At 41.7% G+C, this 25,026-nt stretch overlaps 1 protein-coding gene across 4 annotated transcripts in view; it reads right to left on the reverse strand.

The window, feature by feature from the left end:
* The window catches only part of NR1I3 (nuclear receptor subfamily 1 group I member 3), a 174,768-nt gene that overhangs the window by 60,948 nt on the left and 88,794 nt on the right, over positions 1-25,026 (reverse strand). For all 4 annotated transcript variants that reach the window (XM_053704666.1, XM_053704675.1, XM_053704670.1 and 1 more), the window contains one exon: positions 18,738-18,931. In XM_053704666.1, coding sequence (XP_053560641.1) covers positions 18,738-18,931 — 194 coding nt within the window. The remainder of the gene's footprint in view (positions 1-18,737; positions 18,932-25,026) is intronic.

Below are 25,026 nucleotides of genomic sequence, written 5' to 3' on the forward strand. Positions count from 1 at the left end.
TTACTGTCCCTTTAAGTACAATTAGTGGTATGTAGTTTAGATGTAATAAAGGTTCACTGGCATGATTACATGTGTTTAGAAATGCTCAACGACTATTGGTTAACCCCTTCTCGGCGTTAGGACGTTCCATTCCTAGCCGTTTGGCTGTCCTGAAACAATAGCTGCTTCCCATATGGGATCACGGGCTGCGGTCATGCCTAGCGAAGGCAGTCCCCTCTGATCCGATCCCATCATAAAAATCACGCGATTGCATTAATGATCGCGTGATTTAAATTTTTATTCTTTTGTTTACATCAGAACTTTGTTAGACAAAGGAGTCCCGGTAGGAAGGTGTTAATATATGCATTACTAAATGAACCATGGAGTGGTCACTTAAAGGAACTTGAAACCCAAAATTTTTCTTTCATAAGTCAGATAGAGAATACAATTTTAAACAATGTTCCAATTGACTTCTATTATTTAATTTGCTTTGTTCTCTTCTCCTTTGTTGAAGAAGCACCAAAACACTACTGGGAGCTAGCTGAACACATTGGGTGAGCCAATAACATGAGACATATATGTGCAGCCCCCAATTAGCAGCTTCTGAGTCTACTTATGTATATTCTTTAACAAAGGATACCAAAAGAACAAAACAAATGAGATAATATATGTAAATTGGAAAGTCGTTTAAAATCCCATGCTCTATCTGAATCATGAAAGAAATAGAAATTAGGTTTCATGTCTCATTAAGTTTATCAAGAAAAGTAGCTCAGGTCAGTTTCACAACACCTTGAAGTCAAAATAGTTTCAAAACTGTAATAGGAAGTTACCAGAACTTAAAGGGCCACTGTAAGTAAATATTTTCTATGCCTGTTACTAACTAACTACCCCAAATACGCTTTTTATCAACAGCATTTCATTAACATATCTCTACCGTATATCAGAAATCTTGTCTGCAAATTTTATTGTTTTCCAAACCCACTCCGTGGGTATCCTTTGCTCTGTACCAATCCGTTTACAATACCTAGGTTTCAAAATGGCGCTTTAAACACAAAGTTATTGGTTTAAGTATTTTGAACACTCAGTGCTGAAAATAGTGGGCAGGATAACGTGACATCATCGGGGAATAAAATATATAACTTTTATAACGTTATGAAACTTCGTTTTGGAGAAAATATAGGTCAGTAGGTTTTAATTAATGTTTATTAACTTTAATATGTTAGTTGTTTAGCTTAAAAATTATAACAGAAAGTAATCCTTTAAAGGAACATCAAACTCAAAATTAAACTATCATGGTTCACAAAGACCATGCGATTTTAGTAGATTTAATTTTAGTAGATATCAAGTGGCAGTACCGAGTAGGTATTGTCCTCTTCTTTAAGCCTCAGGACAGGAAGTTACCAGTAAACAAATAACAGAGAGGTTATGAACCCCCCACCTTGTAACCTCTTTATCTCTACCTGTTCACCCTTAACTTTGAATAAGGTCCACAGTGGAGGAGAATGCATGGGCTGTTTCAAGGGCAGCAGTGTATTTTCCTTTTTTCTTCCTCAGGATCCTGGAGGCAGCATGGGGTACATCACTGGAAGCGAAGGAGATTGCCTGTACACGGGTTCCCAGTTGGTTAAAACGCGAATGGGGTAGTATTCCATTCTGCCTATGGTGACATCATACATGTGCATGCAAACAAGGATTTGTGTTTCGCACCAGTGCTTCTAGCCTACCACCCTCCACTCTGCATGAGGTTTTCAGGTAAGAAGCTTTTTTCCTTCGTTGTTAGCCTGTTTAAAAAATTTTGCCGTTTTTGTTAGCTCTTTTTATGGTAGTTTTGCCATCTTATTTTTAGGATGCCCACTTCTACTGCAGGTTCGGCTGAGAAAGGCAAAGCTTCATGTATTCATGTAAGCAAAATCAATAGCCCTGCAACACCTGTTCACAACCTTTACCAGAAGGGTTTAAGGAAAAGTTGTGCAATGTCTGTTCAAAAGATGCTGGTGATGCTGCTAGAAAATCAGAGGTATCTGCATTTGTAGAATGGTTACAGGATAATTTACAAAAACATTTGCAGATGTGAGACAGGCAGCCATTTAAAGGGCCATAATACCCAAATGTTTAAACACTTGAAAGTGATGCAGCATAGCTGTAAAAAGCTGATTAGAAAATATCACTTGAACATCTCTATGTAAAAAAGAAAGATATTTTACCTTAAAAGTTCCTCAGTAGCCACCTCCCATTGTAAAGGATTTCTAAGCAGCATTTTAGTGTGTTTGTCCTGGGACATCTGCAGGGACTAGCATTGTGCACTCTCATATTATTTCACCAATCAGGTAAAGGAAGCTTACTATGAAATCTCATGAGAGTTAAGTCAAATCTCATGAGATCACAGTAAGAGTTCATGACCTCAGCACTGCTGATGCTGATTGGCTGCTGTTCATTTCTTCATTTTTTTAATTTTTTTTACCTGCAGCTGGGAGCAGTTGAGTATAACTTTTTACACAGAACTTACTCTGCTGAGCTGAGGAGATTGTGAGGTAAAATATCTTCCTTTTTTACATAGAGATGCTCAGGTGATATTTTCCTGTCAGCTTTTTACAGTTATACTGCATCAGTTTCAAGTGATTTAGCATATGAGTATTATGTCCCTTTAATCAGTCTCTCAAGAGCTTAGCAGTTCTGGGCATGGTCCTGCATCCCACACATTTTTGTATAGATTTAGAGGAAGAAGAGTCTTCTGAGTTAGATTTTGATTATATAATTTTTTTTTTCTGAATTTTCATCAAATGAGGAAAATAATTTAGCCATTTTTCATTATCAGGATATTTTTCAATTGACTTAAAAAAGCTACTATTGTTTTGGATCCTCCAGTTTCAGATTTGGGGTCTGTTCCTTAAAAACAAAAGGTTTTCCTGTTCTTATCCTTCTTTTTTCAAGTTATACAGAGAGAGTGGAAATTCTTAGACAAAAAGCTTTTTTTAGGGAAGAGATTTAAAGTTATTTTTCCAATTATTATTAGAAATATTCCCAAGTGGACATGCCTATTGTGCAGCTGAGTAAAAATTGCCTTTTGGCAATCTTTCTGATTTAAAAGCTCCAATAGACAAAAAACATTAAAATTGTTTAGGCCATTTTTTTCACAATCAAAACCTCTTTGACTGCAATAGCAGAGTTTTGTTGTTTGTTGCCCTTTGCAACTTTCCTTTTGAACCAGGAATACTTTTTGGAAAGGCTTTACAAGATGTTTTGCAGCAGCTGGCAGAAGGGAAGAAAGCACTTCCTCAAGAAGCAAGTAGAGAATAATGGAACAGAGCTGTGTTTGCTCCCAAGCCTAGCTTTAGGCCTTCTTTTAGAACTGGGATGGGGAACCTTGGCACTCCTGATGTTACAGAACTACATTGCCCATGATGCTTAGGCACTCTGAAGTCCAGTTGAGCATCATGGGAAATGTAGTTCTGAAACATCTAGAGGGCCAATTTTCCCCATCCCTGTTTTAGAAGATAGAGAGGGTTTTGTCAAAGGCACATGTTCTCAAGCAATCTAAACGATAAACAGAGACTGGTAAAGAAATTCTGATGCCAAGGAGGCTGTAAGAGGTTGATTTCAAAATCTTTTTCAAATGTGTGAAAAAATAACTTCAGATTCTTGGGTGCTAAAAATTGTGCGTTCAGGTCATTTAATCAAGTTTTGCTCTTCTCCAGCCAAAAATGTCTTAATTTCAAGTCAATCCTAAATTCAATATCCAAATGGTTCTTTCAAGCCTATTCTAGATCTGAAAAAACAGAATTTATGCTTACCTGATAAATTTATTTCTCTTGTGGTGTATCCAGTCCACGGATCATCCATTACTTGTGGGATATTCTCAATCCCAAAAGGAAGTTGCAAGAGGATCACCCACAGCAGAGCTGCTATATAGCTCCTGCCCTAACTGCCATATCCAGTCATTCGACCGAAAACAAACAGAGAAAGGAGAAACCATAGGGTGCAGTGGTGACTGTAGTTTAAAATTAAAAAACACCTGCCTTAAAATGACAGGGCGGGCCATGGACTGGATACACCACAAGAGAAATAAATTTATCAGGTAAGCATAAATTATGTTTTCTCTTGTAAGGTGTATCCAGTCCACGGATCATCCATTACTTGTGGGATACCAATACCAAAGCTAAAGTACACGGATGAAGGGAGGGACAAGGCAGGTACTTAAACGGAAGGAACCACTGCCTGTAAAACCTTTCTCCCAAAAATAGCCTCCGAAGAAGCAAAAGTATCAAATTTGTAGAATTTTGAAAAAGTATGAAGCGAAGACCAAGTCGCCGCCTTGCAAATCTGTTCAACAGAAGCCTCATTTTTAAAGGCCCATGTGGAAGCCACAGCTCTAGTAGAATGATCTGCAATCCTTTCTGGAGGCTGCTGGCCAGCAGTCTCATAGGCTAAGCGGATTATGCTTCTTAGCCAAAAAGAAAGAGAGGTTGCCGAAGCCTTTTGACCTCTCCTCTGTCCAGAGTAGACAACAAACAAAGCAGATGTTTGACGAAAATCTTTAGTAGCTTGTAAGTAAAATTTTAAAGCACGAACCATGTCCAGATTGTGTAATAGACGTTCCTTCTTTGAAGAAGGATTAGGACACAAAGAAGGAACAACAATCTCCTGATTGATATTCCTATTAGATACCACCTTAGGTAAAAACCCAGGTTTGGTACGCAGAACTACCTTATCTGCATGGAAGATCAGATAAGGAGAATCCCAATGTAAAGCAGATAACTCGGAAACTCTAAGAGCCGAGGAAATAGCTACCAAAAAAAGAACTTTCCAAGATAAAAGTTTGATATCTATGGAATGAAGAGGTTCAAACGGAACCCCCTGAAGAACTTTAAGAACCAAATTTAAGCTCCAAGGTGGAGCAACTTGTTTAAACACAGGCTTGATTTTAACTAAAGCCTGACAAAATGCCTGAACGTCTGGGACATCCGCCAGACGCTTGTGCAAAAGAATATATAGCGCAGAAATCTGTCCCTTTAAGGAACTAGCTGACAATCCTTTCTCCAATCCTTCTTGGAGAAAAGATAATATCCTGAGAATCCTGACCTTACTCCATGAGTAGCCCTTGGATTCACACCACTAAAGATATTTACGCCATATCTTATGATAGATTTTCCTGGTGACAGGCTTTCGTGCCTGTATTAAGGTATCAATGACTGACTCGGAGAAACCACGCTTTGATAAAATCAAGCGTTCAATCTCCAGGCAGTCAGCCTCAGAGAAATTAGATTTGGATGGTTGAAAGGACCTTGAAGTAGAAGGTCCTGTCTCAGCGGCAGAGTCCATGGTGGAAAGGATGACATGTCCACCAGATCTGCATACCAAGTCTTGCGTGGCCACGCAGGCGCTATCAAGATCACCGATGCTCTCTCCTGCTTGACTTTGGCAATCAGACGAGGGAGCAGAGGAAACGGTGGAAACACATAAGCCAGGTTGAAGGACCAAGGCGCTGCTAGAGCATCTATCAGCGTTGCCTTGGGGTCCCTGGACCTGGATCCGTAACAAGGAAGCTTGGCGTTCTGGCGAGACGCCATGAGATCCAGTTCTGGTTTGCCCCAACGATGAACCAATTGTGCAAACACCTCCGGATGGAGTTCCCACTCCCCCGGATGATAAGTTTGTTGACTTAGAAAATCCGCCTCCCAGTTCTCTACACCTGGTTTATGGATAGCTGATAGGTGGCAAGAGTGAATCTCTGCCCAGCGAATTATCTTTGAGACTTCTAACATCGCTAGGGAACTCCTTGTTCCCCCTTGATGGTTGATGTAAGCCACAGTCGTGATGTTGTCCGACTGAAATCTGATGAACCTCATTGTCGCTAACTGAGGCCAAGCCTGAAGAGCATTGAATATCGCTCTTAGTTCCAGAATGTTTATTGGAAGGAGTGACTCCTCCTGAGTCCACGATCCCTGAGCCTTCAGGGAGTTCCAGACTGCACCCCAACCTAGAAGGCTGGCATCTGTCGTTACAATTGTCCAATCTGGCCTGCGAAAGGTCATACCTTTGGACAGATGGACCCGAGATAGCCACCAGAGAAGAGAATCCCTGGTCTCTTGGTCCAGATTCAGTAAAGGGGACAAATCTGTGTAATCCCCATTCCACTGACTGAGCATGCATAGTTGCAGCGGTCTGAGATGTAGGAGTGCAAATGGCACTATGTCCATTGCCGCTACCATTAAGCCGATTACTTCCATGCACTGAGCCACCGAAGGGCGAGGGAATGGAATAAAGAACACGGCAGGAATTTAGAAGTTTTGATAACCTGGACTCCGTCAGGTAAATTTTCATTTCTACAGAATCTATCAGAGTCCCTAGGAAGGAAACTCTTGTGAGGGGGGATAGAGAACTCTTTTTCTCGTTCACCTTCCACCCATGCGACCTCAGAAATGCCAACACTATGTCCGTATGAGACTTGGCAATTTGGAAGTTTGACGCCTGAATCAGGATGTCGTCTAACTAAGGGGCCACTGCTATGCCCCGTGGCCTTAGGACCGCCAGAAGCGACCCCAGAACCTTCGTAAAAATTCTTGGGGCTGTAGCTAACCCAAAGGGAAGAGCTACAAACTGGTAGTGCCTGTCTAGGAAGGCAAACCTGAGAAACCGATGATGATCTTTGTGTATCGGAATGTGCAGATAAGCATCCTTTAAATCCACAGTAGTCATGTATTGACCCTCCTGGATCATAGGTAGGATGGTACGAATAGTCTCCATCTTGAATGATGGAACTCTGAGGAATTTGTTTAAGATCTTTAGATCCAAAATTCGTCTGAAGGTTCCCTCTTTTTTGGGAACCACAAACAGATTTGAGTAAAATCACAGTCCCTGTTCCTCCTTTGGAACTGGATGGATCACTCCCATAACTAGGAGGTCTTGTACACAGTGTAAAAATGCCTCTCTCTTTATCTGGTTTGCAGATAATTGTGAAAGGTGAAATCTCCCTTTTGGGGGGGAAGTCTTGAAGTCCAGAAGATATCCCTGGGATATAATTTCCAACGCCCAGGGATCCTGGACATCTCTTGCCCACGCCTGGGCGAAGAGCGAAAGTCTGCCCCCTACTAGATCCGTTACCGGATAGGGGACCGTTCCTTCATGCTGTCTTAGAGGCAGCAGCAGGCTTTTTGGCCTGCTTACCCTTGTTCCAGGTCTGGTTAGGTCTCCAGACCGACTTGGACTGAGCAAAAGTTCCCTCTTGTTTTGCATTAGAGGAAGTTGATGTCGCACTTGCCTTGAAGTTTCGAAAGGCACGAAAATTAGACTGTTGGGCCCTTGGTTTGGACCTATCCTGAGGAAGGGCATGACCTTTTCCTCCAGTGATATCAACAATAATCTCCTTCAAACCAGGCCTGAATAGGTTCTGCCCCTTGAAGGGAATGTTAAGTAGCTTCGATTTTGAAGTAACGTCAGCTGACCATGATTTAAGCCATAGCGCTCTGCGCGCCTGGATAGCAAAACCAGAATTCTTAGTCAAATGAACAATGGCATCAGAAACAAAAGAATTGGCTAGCTTAAGTGCTCTAAGCTTGTCAAGTATTTCATCCAATGGATCTCTACCTGTAAAGTCTCTTCCAGAGACTCAAACCAGAACGCCGCAGCAGCAGTGACAGGCGCAATGCATGCAAGGGGCTGTAGGATAAAACCTTGTTGAATAAACATTTTCTTAAGGTAACCCTCTAACTTTTTATCCATTGGATCTAATAAAGCACAACTGTCCTCGACAGGGATAGTAGTACGCTTTGCTAGAGTAGAAACGGCTCCCTCCACCTTAGGAACTGTCTGCCATATGTCCCGTGTGGTGGCGTCTATTGGAAACATTTTTCTAAAAATAGGAGGGGGAGAGAATGGCACACCTGGTCTATCCCATTCCTTAGTAATAATTTCTGTAAACCTTTTAGGTATTGGAAAAACATCAGTGCACACCGGCACTGCATAGTATTTATCCAGTCTACACAATTTCTCTGGCACTGCAATTGTATCACAGTCATTCAGAGCAGCTAAAACCTCCCTGAGTAACACGCGGAGGTGTTCAAGCTTAAATTTAAATGTAGAAATATCAGAATCAGGTTGCATCATCTTCCCTGAGTCAGAAACATCACCCACCTGAAAGAAGCTCTCCTTCTTCAGCTTCTGCATATTGTGAGGCAGTATCAGACATAGTTCTTAAAGCGTCAGTATGCTCTGTATTTCGTCTAACTCCAGAGCTATCTCGCTTTCCTCTAAATACAGGTAGTCTGGCTAATACCGCTGACAGTGTATTATCCATGACTGCCGCCATGTCTTGTAAAGTAAACGCTATGGGTGCCCTGGATGTACTTGGCGCCATTTGAGCGTGAGTCCCTTGAGCGGGAGTCAAAGGATCTGACACGTGGGGAGAGTTAGAGCATAACTTCCCCCTCGTCAGATCCCTCTGGTGATAATTTTTTTAAAGACAGAATATGATCTTTATTGCTTAAAGTGAAATCAGTACATTTGGTACACATTCTAAGAGGGGGTTCCACCATGGCTTTTAAACATAATGAACAAGGAGTTTCCTCTATGTCAGACATGTTTATACAGACTAGAAATGAGACTAGCAAGCTTGGAAAACACTTTAAATCAAGTTAACAAGCAAATATAAAAAACATTACTGTGCCTTTAAGAGAAACAAATTTTGCCAGAATTTGAAAAACAGTGAATTTTTTTTACAGTGTGTATAATAAGCTAACAGAGCATTACACCCACTTGCAAATGGATGATTAACCCCTTAGTTCAAAAAACGGACCAAAAAAACGATATAGACGTTTTTTAACAGTCACACCAAACTGCCACAGCTTTGCTGTGGGCCTACCTTCCCCAACAAACGATTTTGGAAGCCTAAGAGCCCTTTAGAGATGTCATATAGCATTCAGGGGGCTCCTGGAGGAAGCTGGATGTCTCAGTCTGTAATAGTCAATGCGCAAAAAAGCGCTAGACTAGGCCCCTCCCACTCATAGTAACACAGTGGAAAGCCTCAGGAAACTGTTTCTAGGCAAATTTAAGCCAGCCATGTGGAAAAAAACTAGGCCCCAATAAAGTTTTATCACCAAAGTATATATAAAAACGTTTAAACATGCCAGCAAACGTTTTATATTGTAAATATAAAAGAGTATTACCTCAGAAAGTAAGCATGATACCAGTTGCTATTAAATCACTGTATTCACGCTTACCTTACATAAATTTGGTATCAGCAGCATTTTCTAGCCTTCACATCTTCTAGAAAAATATTAACTGCACATACCTCATAGCAGGATAACCTGCACGCCATTCCCCCGCTGAAGTTATCTCTCTCTTCAGTCATGTGTGAGAACAGCAATGGATCTTAGTTACAACCTGCTAAGATCATAGAAATCACAGGCAGGTTCTTCTTTTTTCCTGCCTGGAACAAAATAGCACAACTCCGGTACTATTTAAAAAACAAAATTTATGCTTACCTGATAAATTCCTTTCTTCTGTTGTGTGATCAGTCCACGGGTCATCATTACTTCTGGAATATAACTCCTCCCCAACAGGAAATGCAAGAGGATTCACCCAGCAGAGCTGCATATAGCTCCTCCCCTCTACGTCACTCCCAGTCATTCGACCAAGGACCAACGAGAAAGGAGAAACCAAGGGTGAAGTGGTGACTGTAGTATAATTTAAAAAATATTTATCTGCCTTAAAAAACAGGGCGGGCCGTGGACTGATCACACAACAGAAGAAAGGAATTTATCAGGTAAGCATAAATTATGTTTTCTTCTGTTATGTGTGATCAGTCCACGGGTCATCATTACTTCTGGGATACCAATACCAAAGCAAAAGTACACGGATGACGGGAGGGCTAGGCAGGCTCATTATACAGAAGGAACCACTGCCTGAAGAACCTTTCTCCCAAAAATAGCCTCCGAAGAAGCAAAAGTGTCAAATTTGTAAAATTTTGAAAAAGTATGGAGCGAAGACCAAGTTGCAGCCTTGCAAATCTGTTCAACAGAGGCCTCATTCTTAAAGGCCCAAGTGGAAGCCACAGCTCTAGTAGAATGAGCTGTAATTCTTTCAGGAGGCTGCTGTCCAGCAGTCTCATAGGCTAAACGAATTATGCTACGAAGCCAGAAGGAAAGAGAGGTAGCCGAAGCCTTTTGACCTCTCCTCTGACCAGAGTACACGACAAACAGGGAAGACGTTTGTCGAAATTCCTTAGTTGCCTGCAAATAGAACTTGAGGGCACGAACTACATCCAGATTGTGCAGAAGACGTTCCTTCTTTGAAGAAGGATTCGGGCACAAAGAAGGAACAACGATCTCCTGATTGATGTTCCTGTTAGTGACTACCTTAGGTAAGAACCCAGGTTTTGTACGCAGAACTACCTTATCTGAATGAAAAATCAAATAAGGAGAATCACAATGTAGGGCTGATAACTCAGAGACTCTCCGAGCCGAAGAAATAGCCGTTAAAAATAGAACTTTCCAAGATAACAACTTTATATCAATGGAATGAAGGGGTTCAAACGGAACTCCTTGTAAAACGTTAAGAACCAGGTTTAAACTCCATGGCGGAGCAACAGTTTTAAACACAGGCTTGATCCTAGCTAAAGCTTGACAAAAAGCCTGGACGTCTGGAATTTCTGACAGACGCTTGTGCAACAAAATGGACAGAGCTGAGATCTGTCCCTTTAATGAACTAGCCGATAAACCCTTTTCTAAACCTTCTTGTAGAAAGGACAATATCCTAGGAATCCTAACCTTACTCCAAGAGTAACCTTTGGATTCGCACCAGGATAGGTATTTACGCCATATCTTATGGTAAATCCTTCTGGTAACAGGCTTCCTAGCCTGTATCAGGGTATCAATAACCGACTCAGAAAAACCACGTTTTGATAAAATCAAACGTTCAATTTCCAAGCAGTCAGCTTCAGAGAAGTTAGATTTTGATGTTTGAATGGACCCTGAATCAGAAGGTCCTGTTTTAGAGGTAGAGACCAAGGTGGACAGGATGACATGTCCACTAGATCTGCATACCAAGTCCTGCGTGGCCATGCAGGCGCTATTAGAATCACTGATGCTCTCTCCTGTTTGATTCTGGCAATCAATCGAGGAAGCATCGGGAAGGGTGGAAACACATAAGCCATCCCGAAGGTCCAAGGTGCTGTCAAAGCATCTATCAGAACCGCTCCCGGATCCCTGGATCTGGACCCGTAGCGAGGAAGTTTGGCGTTCTGATGAGACGCCATGAGATCTATCTCTGGTTTGCCCCAGCGTCGAAGTATTTGGGCAAAGACCTCCGGATGAAGTTCCCACTCCCCCGGATGAAAAGTCTGACGACTCAAGAAATCCGCCTCCCAGTTCTCCACTCCCGGGATGTGGATTGCTGACAGGTGGCAAGAGTGAGACTCTGCCCAGCGAATTATCTTTGATACTTCCATCATTGCTAGGGAGCTCCTTGTCCCTCCCTGATGGTTGATGTAAGCTACAGTCGTGATGTTGTCCGACTGAAACCTGATGAACCCCCGAGTTGTTAACTGGGGCCAAGCCAGAAGGGCATTGAGAACTGCTCTCAATTCCAGAATGTTTATTGGAAGGAGGCTCTCCTCCTGATTCCATAAACCCTGAGCCTTCAGAGAATTCCAGACAGCGCCCCAACCTAGTAGGCTGGCGTCTGTTGTTACAATTGTCCAGTCTGGCCTGCTGAATGGCATCCCCCTGGATAGATGTGGCCGATAAAGCCACCATAGAAGAGAATTTCTGGTCTCTTGATCCAGATTCAGAGTAGGGGACAAATCTGAGTAATCCCCATTCCACTGTCTTAGCATGCACAATTGCAGAGGTCTGAGATGTAGGCGAGCAAAAGGTACTATGTCCATTGCCGCTACCATTAAGCCGATCACCTCCATGCATTGAGCTACTGACGGGTGTTGAATGGAATGAAGGACACGGCATACATTTTGAAGCTTTGTTAACCTGTCTTCTGTCAGGTAAATCTTCATTTCTACAGAATCTATCAGAGTCCCCAAGAAGGGAACTCTTGTGAGTGGAAAGAGAGAACTCTTCTTTTCGTTCACCTTCCATCCATGCGACCTTAGAAATGCCAGTACTAACTCTGTATGAGACTTGGCAGTTTGAAAGCTTGGAGCTTGTATCAGAATGTCGTCCAGGTATGGAGCTACCGAAATTCCTCGCGGTCTTAGGACCGCTAGAAGAGTACCCAGAACCTTTGTGAAGATTCTTGGAGCCGTAGCCAATCCGAATGGAAGAGCTACAAATTGGTAATGCCTGTCTAGAAAGGCAAACCTTAGATACCGGTAATGATCCTTGTGAATCGGTATGTGAAGGTAAGCATCCTTTAAATCCACTGTGGTCATGTACTGACCTTTTTGGATCATGGGTAAAATTGTCCGAATAGTTTCCATTTTGAACGATGGAACTCTTAGGAATTTGTTTAGGATCTTTAAATCCAAGATTGGCCTGAAAGTTCCCTCTTTTTTGGGAACTACAAACAGATTTGAGTAAAACCCTTGTCTTTGTTCCGACCGCGGAACCGGATGGATCACTCCCATTAATAAAAGATCTTGTACGCAGCGTAGAAACGCCTCTTTATTTATTTGGTTTGTTGACAACCTTGACAGATGAAATCTCCCTCTTGGGGGAGAGAATTTGAAGTCCAGAAGGTATCCCTGAGATATGATCTCTAGCGCCCAGGGATCCTGAACATCTCTTGCCCAAGCCTGGGCGAAGAGAGAAAGTCTGCCCCCCACCAGATCCGGTCCCGGATCGGGGGCCCTCGATTCATGCTGTCTTAGGGGCAGCAGCAGGTTTCCTGGCCTGCTTGCCCTTGTTCCAGGACTGATTAGGTCTCCAGCCTTGTCTGTAACGAGCAACAGCTCCTTCCTGTTTTGGTGCAGAGGAAGTTGATGCTGCTCCTGCTTTGAAATTACGAAAGGAACGAAAATTAGACTGTCTAGTCTTAGCTTTGGCTTTGTCCTGAGGCAGGGCATGGCCTTTACCTCCTGTAATGTCAGCGATAATCTCCTTCAACCCGGGCCCGAATAAGGTCTGTCCCTTGAAAGGTATATTAAGCAATTTAGATTTAGAAGTAACATCAGCTGACCAGGATTTTAGCCACAGTGCTCTGCGTGCCTGAATGGCGAATCCTGAATTCTTAGCCGTAAGTTTGGTTAAATGTACTACGGCTTCCGAAATGAAAGAATTAGCTAGTTTAAGGACTCTAAACCTGTCCGTAATCTCGTCCAGCGTAGCTGAACTAATGTTCTCTTCCAGAGATTCAATCCAGAATGCTGCAGCAGCCGTGACCGGCGCGATGCATGCAAGGGGTTGCAATATAAAACCTTGTTGAACAAACATTTTCTTAAGGTAACCCTCTAGTTTTTTATCCATTGGATCTGAAAAAGCACAGCTATCCTCAACCGGGATAGTGGTACGCTTAGCTAAGGTAGAAACTGCTCCCTCCACCTTAGGGACCGTTTGCCATAAGTCCCGTGTGGTGGCGTCTATTGGAAACATTTTTCTAAATATTGGAGGGGGTGAGAACGGCACACCGGGTCTATCCCACTCCTTAGTAACAATTTCAGTAAGTCTCTTAGGTATAGGAAAAACATCAGTACTCGCCGGTACCGCAAAATATTTATCCAACCTACACATTTTCTCTGGTATTGCAACTGTGTTACAATCATTCAGAGCCGCTAAAACCTCCCCTAGTAATACACGGAGGTTCTCCAATTTAAATTTAAAATTTGAAATATCTGAATCCAATCTGTTTGGATCAGAACCGTCACCCACAGAATGAAGCTCTCCGTCCTCATGCTCTGCAAGCTGTGACGCAGTATCAGACATGGCCCTAGTATTATCAGCGCACTCTGTTCTCACCCCAGAGTGATCACGCTTGCCTCTTAGTTCTGGTAATTTAGCCAAAACTTCAGTCATAACAGTAGCCATATCTTGTAATGTTATCTGTAATGGCCGCCCAGATGTATTGGGCGCCACAATATCACGCACCTCCCGAGCGGGAGATGCAGGTACTGACATGTGAGGCGAGTTAGTCGGCATAACTCTCCCCTCGCTGTTAGGTGAAATTTGTTCAATTTGTACAGATTGGCTTTTATTTAAAGTAGCATCAATACAGTTAGTACATAAATTTCTATTGGGCTCCACCTTGGCATTGGAACAAATGACACAGGTATCTTCCTCTGAATCAGACATGTTCAACACACTAGCAAATAAACTTGCAACTTGGCTACAATTTTATTTAATAAAAACGTACTGTGCCTCAAAGAAACACTAAACGATTAATGACAGTTGAAATAATAAACTGAAAAACAGTTATAGCATCAATCCTTGTAAACAACACAACTTTAGCAAAGGTTTCCCATTAGCAAAGCAAAATTAATTAAATTACAGAGTAACGTTTTTTATCACAGTCAATATATAATTCTCACAGCTCTGCTGAGAGAATCTACCTCCCTCAAAAGAAGTTTTGAAGACCCCTGAGTTCTGTAGAGATGAACCGGATCATGCAGGAAATACAATGAGCAACTGACTGGAAATTTTGATGCGTAGCAAAGAGCGCCAAAAACGGCCCCTCCCCCTCACACACAGCAGTGAGGGAGAAACGAAACTGTCATAATTAGAATAAGCAACTGCCAAGTGGAAAAATAGCCCAAACATTTATTCACTCAGTACCTCACTAAATGTAAACGATTCTACATTCCAGCAAAAACGTTTAACATAATCAATACATATAAAAAAATTCTTATGTACTTTTTACAGAGTAATTCCAGTGAAGTACCATTCCCAGAATACTGAAGTGCAAAGTATACATACATGACATTATATCGGTATGGCAGGATTTTCTCATCAATTCCATTGTCAGAAAATAAAAACTGCTACATACCTCTATGCAGATTCATCTGCCCGCTGTCCCCTGATCTGAAGTTTTTACCTCTCCTCAGATGGCCGAGAACAGCAATATGATCTTAACTACTCCGGCTAAAATCATAGTAAAACTCTGGTAGATTCTTCTTCAAACTCTGCCAGAGAGGCAATAACACACTCCGGTGTCATTGTAAAATAACAAACTTTTGATTGAAGTCATAAAAACTAAGAATAATCACCATAGTCCTCTTACACATCCTATCTAGTCGTTGGGTGCAAGAGAATGACTGGGAGTGACGTAGAGGGGAGGAGCTATATGCAGCTCTGCTGGGTGAATCCTCTTGCATTTCCTGTTGGGGAGGAGTTATATTCCAGAAGTAATGATGACCCGTGGACTGATCACACATAACAGAAGAAATAATAAACTCTTGATTGAAGCAAAATAACAGCTACATTTCCCCACTTCTCTCTTACTACCTCCATGTTTGTTGAGAGTTGCAAGAGAATGACTGGATATGACAGTTAGGGGAGGAGCTATATAGCAGCTCTGCTGTGGGTGATCCTCTTGCAACTTCCTGTTGGGAATGAGAATATTCCACAAGTAATGGATGATCCGTGGACTGGATACACCTTACAAGAGAAAGTAAACCATTATGTGGTGAAAAAAAATTCAGAACAGAATCTATTGTGTTGGTAGTTCAGATACTGCAACAAGACGGCTCTAGATTTAAAAGATGCCTATCTCCATATTCCTGTAAATGTAAGAAGCAGGAAATATTTGCATCTCGCTATTGTCCATGAGAAAGATATTTCCTTTTCAGTTCAGAACTCTTTCCTTCAATTTAACATTTGCTCCAAGAGTGTTTACAAAAACACTGGTTGCTTTCACAGCTTCCCTTTGATAGCATGGTGTTCATATAATTCCTTACATAGACAACTGCCTTCTTTTATTAAGTATGGCAAAAAATCTTCATCTCCAGAGAACAATTCAGCTATTTCAGGAGTATGGATGGCTTATAAATTAGAAACAGTCCCAACTTTTGCCAGTCAAAAAAAAATAATCAAATTTCTAGGTGTAGAGTTGGATTCAATTTGCCAGAAAATTTTACTTACAAAATGTTTGCAGATATATACAATCTTCAGATTCATCCCTCAGGTTTCATCAGGCACATGATGCATGTTTTGGGACATCTTACAGCTGCCATCCCAGCTGCTTTATGGGTAAACCATTAAATGTATCCTCTTTAAGGAGATATTCTGAAACAATGGGACCTGTTAATAAACTCCCTGGATCAATTCATTTGGATTCCTCTCCTGCAGAGTTTCTAGACTGGCTAGTGATAACAGATGCCTCAAAGTTAGGTTGGTGCGCTCATATGGAATGGAGATGGATTCAAGGGAAAGTCTTTAAAGTGAAGGTAAACTTTGATGAATGAAAGCCCGTTTTTTAAAAATACTATTAAAAACAGGGGCACTTTCATTTGTCAAAGTTTACAAAGCAGCCGTTTTGATTAAAAACTTACCTCTCTTCTTTGCACAGCCAGAGCAACTTCCCCCACCCGGAGATCCTCTCTTCACACATCATCAATGACTAATCCAGCTTCCTCCAATCACGGCTTTCCCCCCAGGGTAGTCATTGCCTGAGGCCATGCCGTGATTGGATTGCTCTATCTGAATCACGAAAGAAAAAAATTTGGGTTCAGTGTCCCTTTAAGAATCAACAGAAATGTGAAAAGAATGGTTCTCTTTGCAAGCACGATCATCCAGATATTCTGAATGACCTATCAGTTCCATAGAACTTTCATCTGGCATACGTATTTTGCCCTATAGCTCTGATTCCAAGAGTTTTGAAGAAAATAAGACAAAACAAAAGCTACTGTGATTACAATTCTTCCCTACTGGCATTGCAGAGCTTGGTTTTCAGAGGGCATGTCTCTTTCCCTGAGTCAGCCTTGAATTATTCCTCTACAAACAGACATCTTGGAGAATCAGTGTCGATTTCTATCCTGAATAGCTTTCATCCTACGGCTTGGCTGTTAAAAGGGAGAATGTTGATGAATTTAGGCGTTTTGGAAACACTCATTTCTTTACTGGTGCAAGATAAAAAAGAAAAGAAAACGTAAACCAGAAGGAGATATCATCACAGTTGGGAAAGATATTTTCCTTGGTGTAAGTCAAGGAATATTTACCCTAAAATGGCTCCTGAATTTCTACAATCTGACTTTAAAAAAGTTCTACACTCTTCCACCTTGAAAGTTCAGGTATCTGCAATTGGTTCCATGTCACTCAGAGACATTGGTTTGCACCCATTGATAGCTTTTCTGTCTATACGTCCAGAAGTTCTTGAATTGGTTCACCCTTGGGATCTCAATGTAGTTTTGGATTTCTTGTGTGAAGTTTCATTTTAACCTCTTCAGGATACTACTTGGAAGCATATCAATTTGAAGATGGTGTTTTTGCTAGCAATTACGTCCGCAAAAAGTAAAAGTAAATTAAAAGCTCTTTCTTGGGAACCTCTTTATAATTCTTTTCATCAGGACAAAGTGGTTCTCTGACCTCTTCCTTCTTTCAGACCAATTTTTTTGTCTATGATAATCTAAGATCATTCTTTCCATTTTTTTGCAGCCATTTTCCGATTTATATTATGGAACTCGATCATAGAGATCATCTGATAACTTGTTCATTGTTTTTCAAAGAAAATCAAAGAAGAAAAGCTTTCAAATCTTCGTTGGCAAGATGGACCAAACAGGCTATAGCTTTGGCATATTCATCTTCAGAAAAATATCCTCCATTGCTCTTAAAAGCCCATTTAACCAGGTCTGTTTCTACAACTTGGGCTACGGAACCTGGAGCCTCTCCAGAGCAGATTTGTAAAGAAGCTACTTGGTACTCTACTCATTCCTGTGGCTTTGGCTTTTAACTTCTGATTCCCTTTATAGGGTTAATAGGCTTAGACAAGGGAGGAAGTTACAGAGGGTGTGTCATAGCCTGTTATTTCTTTACAGGTAAGTTCCTGTCCTGAGGCTTCCAGATGGAAGACAATATGTATTGCTTACTCACTTGTTGATACTGCCCCTATGACTCAGAAAAAGGAAACTGACAGTAAGAACATTTGTTTTTTCAATTAATTTCTGTTATATTTGCTTTGGTCTCTTGGTATCCGTTGTTTAAATGAATACGTAGGTAGGCTCAGGAGCAGCAATCAACTACTGGGAGCTAGCTGCTGTTTGCTCATTGGCTCACCAGATATGTTCAGCAAGGTCCTAGTAGTGCATAGCTGCTTTGGAACTGACTTTAGCTATATGTTCGCATTTTACAGGGGAATTAAATACTGACGTATATTTCTCTTTATGTATGCTTGGTGCTCCTTGGTGGTTTGGGGGTGATGTAGCCAGTGATGTGATTCAAATGTATGGCATTTAACTCATATGTGTTGTCATGGGATCTAATAATGTCTAGTCAGTGAAACATGAGAACTCAGTTACCATTATATTTCACTGTAGCAATGTCAACATTAATCAACATTAAGAGGCCATATAGTGAAAAAACAATATACTCTCATTTACAGCATGTAATCACTATTGAGCCTACAAATCTATGTTTAACCCCTACAAAGATAAAGTACCACTCTGGAACAGCAGAGAACAGCTGGTCCAGAGTGGAAACTGGCCAGAAGTTCTCTGTGTCTCCGGAGTGGTATTTTGGACTTCCTATGTAAGATAGGCCGTTTAATATGAAGCATTAGGGTGAAATTGTCTGTGAGTAACATTGAAATCCATCCTGAAATGTTTGCAAACAAATCTCCAATACATTTAAATTCAGACTGGTATATAAAATCGATTTCTCACTTACACAGTATTCATCCATCTTGGTGAAAATGCACTCTAGGTGTTTGTCTTGTGCAGTAGTTAAAGTGAATATAAGCTGCTTCTGCTCCTCAGTTAGTGATTTCACTCCCTCCATTTGCTTCATTCTTTGCAGGCGCTCCTGCTTTTTTCTGGTCCTCAGTGCCCGTCGCAATGTCAGTGCCTCATCTGTCATTATCACTGGAAAATAGTGGGATTCAAAGAGCTCAGTGTATCTTTGTAATGGTTAAAAAACACAAAAGTAAGTAACGTTTATTCACAGTTTAGGACGGTAATATATATATATATATATATATATATATATATATATATATATATATATATATATAGACATAATATACACAAATAAGCAAAAATAATTATTGCAATTAATTTAGGGCCCAAGAGTTTTGGTAACTGCCAAATAATTAATATTTAAAAGCTGCATATTAAGAAAGCAGCGTCACTTCTGTTTCATCCTAAGCCCACATTATACTTAAGATATACCCTACATTCTGTTTCATTCATCACGGGGATATCAAACTCAACCAAGACATTAAGTTGCTAAAAGCTCTTTGTAATACATAACACACAGAAACCTTCACAATGACCTCTGTATCTTCTACTTTACTTGGTGACAGAACAGTTTTTAGAGTCTATATGGGGTCTTTTTAAAGGAACATAGAATTTAAAAAATAAACTGCTCTGTTGGAGGATTCTATTTTTGTAAAAATGATTGTCTCCATCTATGGGCCAGATTACAAGAGGAGCGCAAACATTTGCACGATTGCAATATCGGGTTTTTGCATTCGTTTGCGCGCAAGTTAAATTGCGCTTATATTACAAGTTGAAAGTAAACGCGAAAATAGCTGAGCACAAATGAAGTTAATGCTCCTCGGGTTAGTGTGTCCTCAGAGATGTGGTTAAAGGATTCCAACACTTTCGTTTTATTGCACCAAATGACCATCAATATCATATACTACACGTTTATATATCATCACATACTGTACCTATTTTAAATGTCCAACAAGGTTTCTGAACATTATAAAAATGAAGTTTTATTTTCTGCGATTACATCATATCAGCCAATCCTCAAATATGGGCTGTGCAAGATCCAACTAACTTTCCAAAAGTATTTTGAATTTGTGCATCTCATTAACTGGTGATGTTGTCACAATGCGCATGCGCATTTCTATCCATCGACCTGTGCATGTGCATATCCTTTCACTTTCTCCACATTTACCCATACAATGTATGGTATGACGTATGGTATGACGAGTTGTGGATATCGCACATGCACATAGCAGCAAGAATCCACCATCTTGATAACCTGGGTTATCGGTCTCGATTGGAGGATGCAAAGTTATTTCCGGTGTTGTGGGTTCGGAATTCAATACATTTTCAGAATAGGATTTCTCATAAAGGATAAAACTAAGAAACGCAGTGGCAATTGCAGATCACTTTTTTTTCTGGGTTTAGTGTCCCTTTAACTGTTTTGCAAAACAAAAATAAGTGTCACAAAACACATCAAAAATACATTTCACAATACAGTTTCACTCATAATAACACCAGCTAATAAAATTATTTAAAAAAGTTATAAGGGCTCAAAGATATGAGATCTCAGGTGTCCGGGGGGAAAAAAAGGCAGAAAGGGCTTTAACATAGAGATACATACATATACATGTCTAAATATGCATATGTCTATATATATATATATATATATATATATATATATATGTGTGTGTGTGTATAAATGTATTTTTTTAAAGACATACTGTATTTACACATAAAACACATAAATACATATGCATACATATATAGGCATATAAATAAGTGCATTGGAGCCCTTTGCAGTTAAGTAGCTGAAAACATGTAAAAACATAATTTATGCTTACCTGATAAATTTATTTCTCTTGTAGTGTATCCAGTCCACGGATCATCCATTACTTGTGGGATATTCTCCTTCCCAACAGGAAGTTGCAAGAGGATCAGCCACAGCAGAGCTGCTATATAGCTCCTCCCCTCACTGCCATATCCAGTCATTCGACCGAAACAAGATGAGAAAAGAGAAACCATAGGGTGCAGTGGTGACTGTAGTTTAATTAAAATTTAGACCTGCCTTAAAAGGACAGGGTGGGCCGTGGACTGGATACACTACAAGAGAAATAAATTTATCAGGTAAGCATAAATTATGTTTTCTCTTGTTAAGTGTATCCAGTCCATGGATCATCCATTACTTGTGGGATACCAATACCAAAGCTAAAGTACACGGATGATGGGAGGGACAAGGCAGGAACCACTGCCTGTAGAACCTTTCTCCCAAAAACAGCTTCCGAAGAAGCAAAAGTGTCAAATTTGTAAAATTTTGAAAAGGTGTGAAGCGAAGACCAAGTCGCAGCCTTGCAAATCTGTTCAACAGAGGCCTCAGGTGGAAGCCACAGCTCTAGTAGAATGAGCTGTAATCCTTTCAGGGGGCTGCTGTCCAGCAGTCTCATAGGCTAAGCGTATTATGCTCCAAAGCCAAAAGGAGAGAGAGGTTGTCGAAGCTTTTTGACCTCTCCTCTGTCCAGAGTAAACGACAAACAGGGCAGATGTTTGACGAAAATCTTTAGTAGCCTGTAAGTAAAACTTCAAGGCACGGACTACGTCCAGATTATGCAAAAGACGTTCCTTCTTTGAAGAAGGATTAGGACACAATGATGGAACAACAATCTCTTGATTGATATTCCTGTTAGAAACCACCTTAGGTAAAAACCCAGGTTTGGTACGCAGAACTACCTTGTCTGAATGAAAAATCAGATAAGGAGAATCACAATGTAAGGCAGATAACTCAGAGACTCTTCGAGCCGAGGAAATAGCCATCAAAAACAGAACTTTCCAAGATAAAAGTTTAATATCAATGGAATGAAGGGGTTCAAACGGAACTCCCTGAAGAACTTTAAGAACCAAGTTTAAGCTCCATGGGGGAGCAACAGTTTTAAACACAGGCTTAATCCTAACCAAAGCCTGACAAAATGCCTGGACGTCTGGAACTTCTGCCAGACGCTTGTGCAAAAAAATAGACAGAGCAGAGATCTGTCCTTTTAAAGAACTAGCTGATAAGCCTTTGTCCAAACCCTCTTGGAGAAAGGACAATATCCTAGGAATCCTAACCTTACTCCATGAGTAACTCTTGGATTCACACCAATAAAGATATTTACGCCATATCTTATGGTAGATTTTCCTGGTGACAGGCTTCCGAGCCTGTATTAAGGTATCAATGACTGACTCGGAGAAGCCACGCCTTGATAGAATCAAGCGTTCAATCTCCATGCAGTCAGTCTCAGAGAAATTAGATTTGGATGATTGAAAGGACCTTGTATTAGAAGGTCCTGCCTCAGAGGCAGAGTCCATGGTGGAAGAGATGACATGTCCACTAGGTCTGCATACCAGGTCCTGCGTGGCCACGCAGGCGCTATCAGAATCACCAATGCTCTCTCCTGTTTGATTTTGGCAATCAGTCGAGGGAGCAGAGGAAACGGTGGAAACACATAGGCCAGGTTGAAGAACCAAGGAGCTGCTAGAGCATCTATCAGCGTTGCTCCCGGGTCCCTGGACCTGGATCCGTAACAAGGAAGCTTGGCGTTCTGGCGAGACGCCATGAGATCCAGTTCTGGTTTGCCCCAACGATGGACCAGTTGAGCAAACACCTCCGGATGGAGTTCCCACTCCCCCGGATGAAAAGACTGACGACTTAGAAAATCCGCCTCCCAGTTCTCTACGCCTGGGATGTGGATTGCTGACAGGTGGCAAGAGTGAGACTCTGCCCAGCGAATTATCTTTGAGACTTCTAACATCGCTAGGGAACTCCTGGTTCCCCCTTGATGGTTGATGTAAGCCACAGTCGTGATGATGTCCGACTGAAATCTGATGAACCTCAGTGTTGCTAACTGAGGCCAAGCTAGAAGAGCATTGAATATTGCTCTTAACTCCAGAATATTTATTGGGAGGAGTTTCTCCTCCTGAGTCCACGATCCCTGAGCCTTCAGGGAGTTCCAGACTGCGCCCCAACCTAGAAGGCTGGCATCTGTTGTTACAATTGTCCAATCTGGCCTGCGAAAGGTCATACCCTTGGACAGATGGACCTGAGAAAGCCACCAGAGAAGAGAATCTCTGGTCTCTTGATCCAGATTTAGTAGAGGGGACAAATCTGAGTAATCCCCATTCCACTGACTTAGCATGCATAATTGCAGCGGTCTGAGATGCAGGCGCGCAAATGGCACTATGTCCATTGCCGCTACCATTAAGCCGATTACTTCCATGCACTGAGCCACTGACGGGCGTGGAATGGAATGAAGGACACGGCAAGTATTTCGAAGTTTTGATAACCTGGACTCCGTCAGGTAAATTTTCATCTCTACAGAATCTATAAGAGTCCCTAGGAAGGAGACTCTTGTCAGTGGTGATAGAGAACTCTTTTCCACGTTCACTTTCCACCCATGCGACCTCAGAAATGCCAGAACTATCTCTGTATGAGACTTGGCAATTTGAAAGCTTGACGCCTGTATCAGGATGTCGTCTAGATACAGAGCCACCGCTATGCCTCGCGGTCTTAGAACCGCCAGAAGTGAGCCCAGAACCTTTGTAAAAATTCTCGGGGCAGTGGCCAACCCGAAGGCAAGAGCTACAAATTGGTAATGCCTGTCTAGAAAGGCAAACCTTAGGAACCGATGATGATCTTTGTGAATCAGTATGTGAAGGTAGGCATCCTTTAAGTCCACTGTGGTCATGTACTGACCCTCTTGGATCATGGGTAGGATGGTCCGAATAGTTTCCATTTTGAATGATGGAACTCTGAGGAATTTGTTTAAGATCTTTAGATCCAAGATTGGTCTGAAGGTTCCCTCTTTCTTGGGAACCACAAACAGATTTGAATAAAATCCCTGTCCTTGTTCCGTCCGTGGAACTGGATGGATCACTCCCATTACTAGGAGGTCTTGCACACAGCTTAGGAATGCCTCTTTCTTTATCTGGTTTGCTGATAACCTTGAAAGATGAAATCTCCCTTGTGGAGGAGAAGCTTTGAAGTCCAGAAGATATCCCTGAGATATGATCTCCAACGCCCAGGGATCCTGAACATCTCTTGCCCACGCCTGGGCGAAGAGAGAAAGTCTGCCCTCCACTAGATCCGTTTCCGGATAGGGGGCCGTTCCTTCATGCTGTCTTGGGGGCAGCAGCAGGCTTTCTGGCCTGCTTGCCCTTGTTCCAGGACGGGTTAGGTTTCCAGGCCTGTCTGGAATGAGCAACAGTTCCCTCTTGTTTTGAAGCGGAGGAAGTTGATGCTGCTCCTGCCTTGAAATTTCGAAAGGCACGAAAATTAGACTGTTTGGCCTTTGATTTGGCCTTTGATTTGGCCCTGTCCTGAGGAAGGGTATGACCCTTGCCTCCAGAAATGTCAGCAATAATTTCCTTCAAGCCAGGCCCGAATAAGGTCTGCCCCTTGAAAGGAATGTTGAGTAATTTAGACTTTGAAGTCACGTCAGCTGACCAGGATTTAAGCCATAGCGCCCTACGCGCCTGGATGGCGAATCCGGAATTCTTAGCCGTTAGTTTAGTCAAATGAACAATGGCATCAGAAACAAATGAGTTAGCTAGCTTAAGCGTTCTAAGCTTGTCAATAATTTCATTCAATGGAGCTGTCTGGATGGCCTCTTCCAGGGCCTCAAACCAGAATGCCGCCGCAGCAGTGACAGGCGCAATGCATGCAAGGGGCTGTAAAATAAAACCTTGTTTGCTAAAGTAGAAACTGCTCCCTCCACCTTAGGGACCGTCTGCCATAAGTCCCGTGTAGTGGCGTCTATTGGAAACATTTTTCTAAATATAGGAGGTGGGGAAAAGGGCACACCGGGTCTATCCCACTCCTTGCTAATAATTTCTGTAAGCCTTTTAGGTATAGGAAAAACGTCAGTACACACCGGCACCGCATAGTATCTATCCAGCCTACACAATTTCTCTGGAATTGCAACTGTGTTACAGTCATTCAGAGCAGCTAATACCTCCCCAAGCAATACACGGAGGTTCTCAAGCTTAAATTTAAAATTAGAAATCTCTGAATCAGGTTTCCCCGAGTCAGAGATGTCACCCACAGACTGAAGCTCTCCGTCCTCATGTTCTGCATACTGTGACGCAGTATCAGACATGGCTCTAACAGCATTTGCGCGCTCTCTATCTCTCCTAACCCCAGAGCTATCGCGCTTGCCTCTTAATTCAGGCAATCTAGATAATACCTCTGACAGGGTATTATTCATGATTGCAGC

This window comes from Bombina bombina, chromosome 1 (assembly GCF_027579735.1).
Source record: "Bombina bombina isolate aBomBom1 chromosome 1, aBomBom1.pri, whole genome shotgun sequence".
NCBI lineage: Eukaryota > Metazoa > Chordata > Amphibia > Anura > Bombinatoridae > Bombina > Bombina bombina.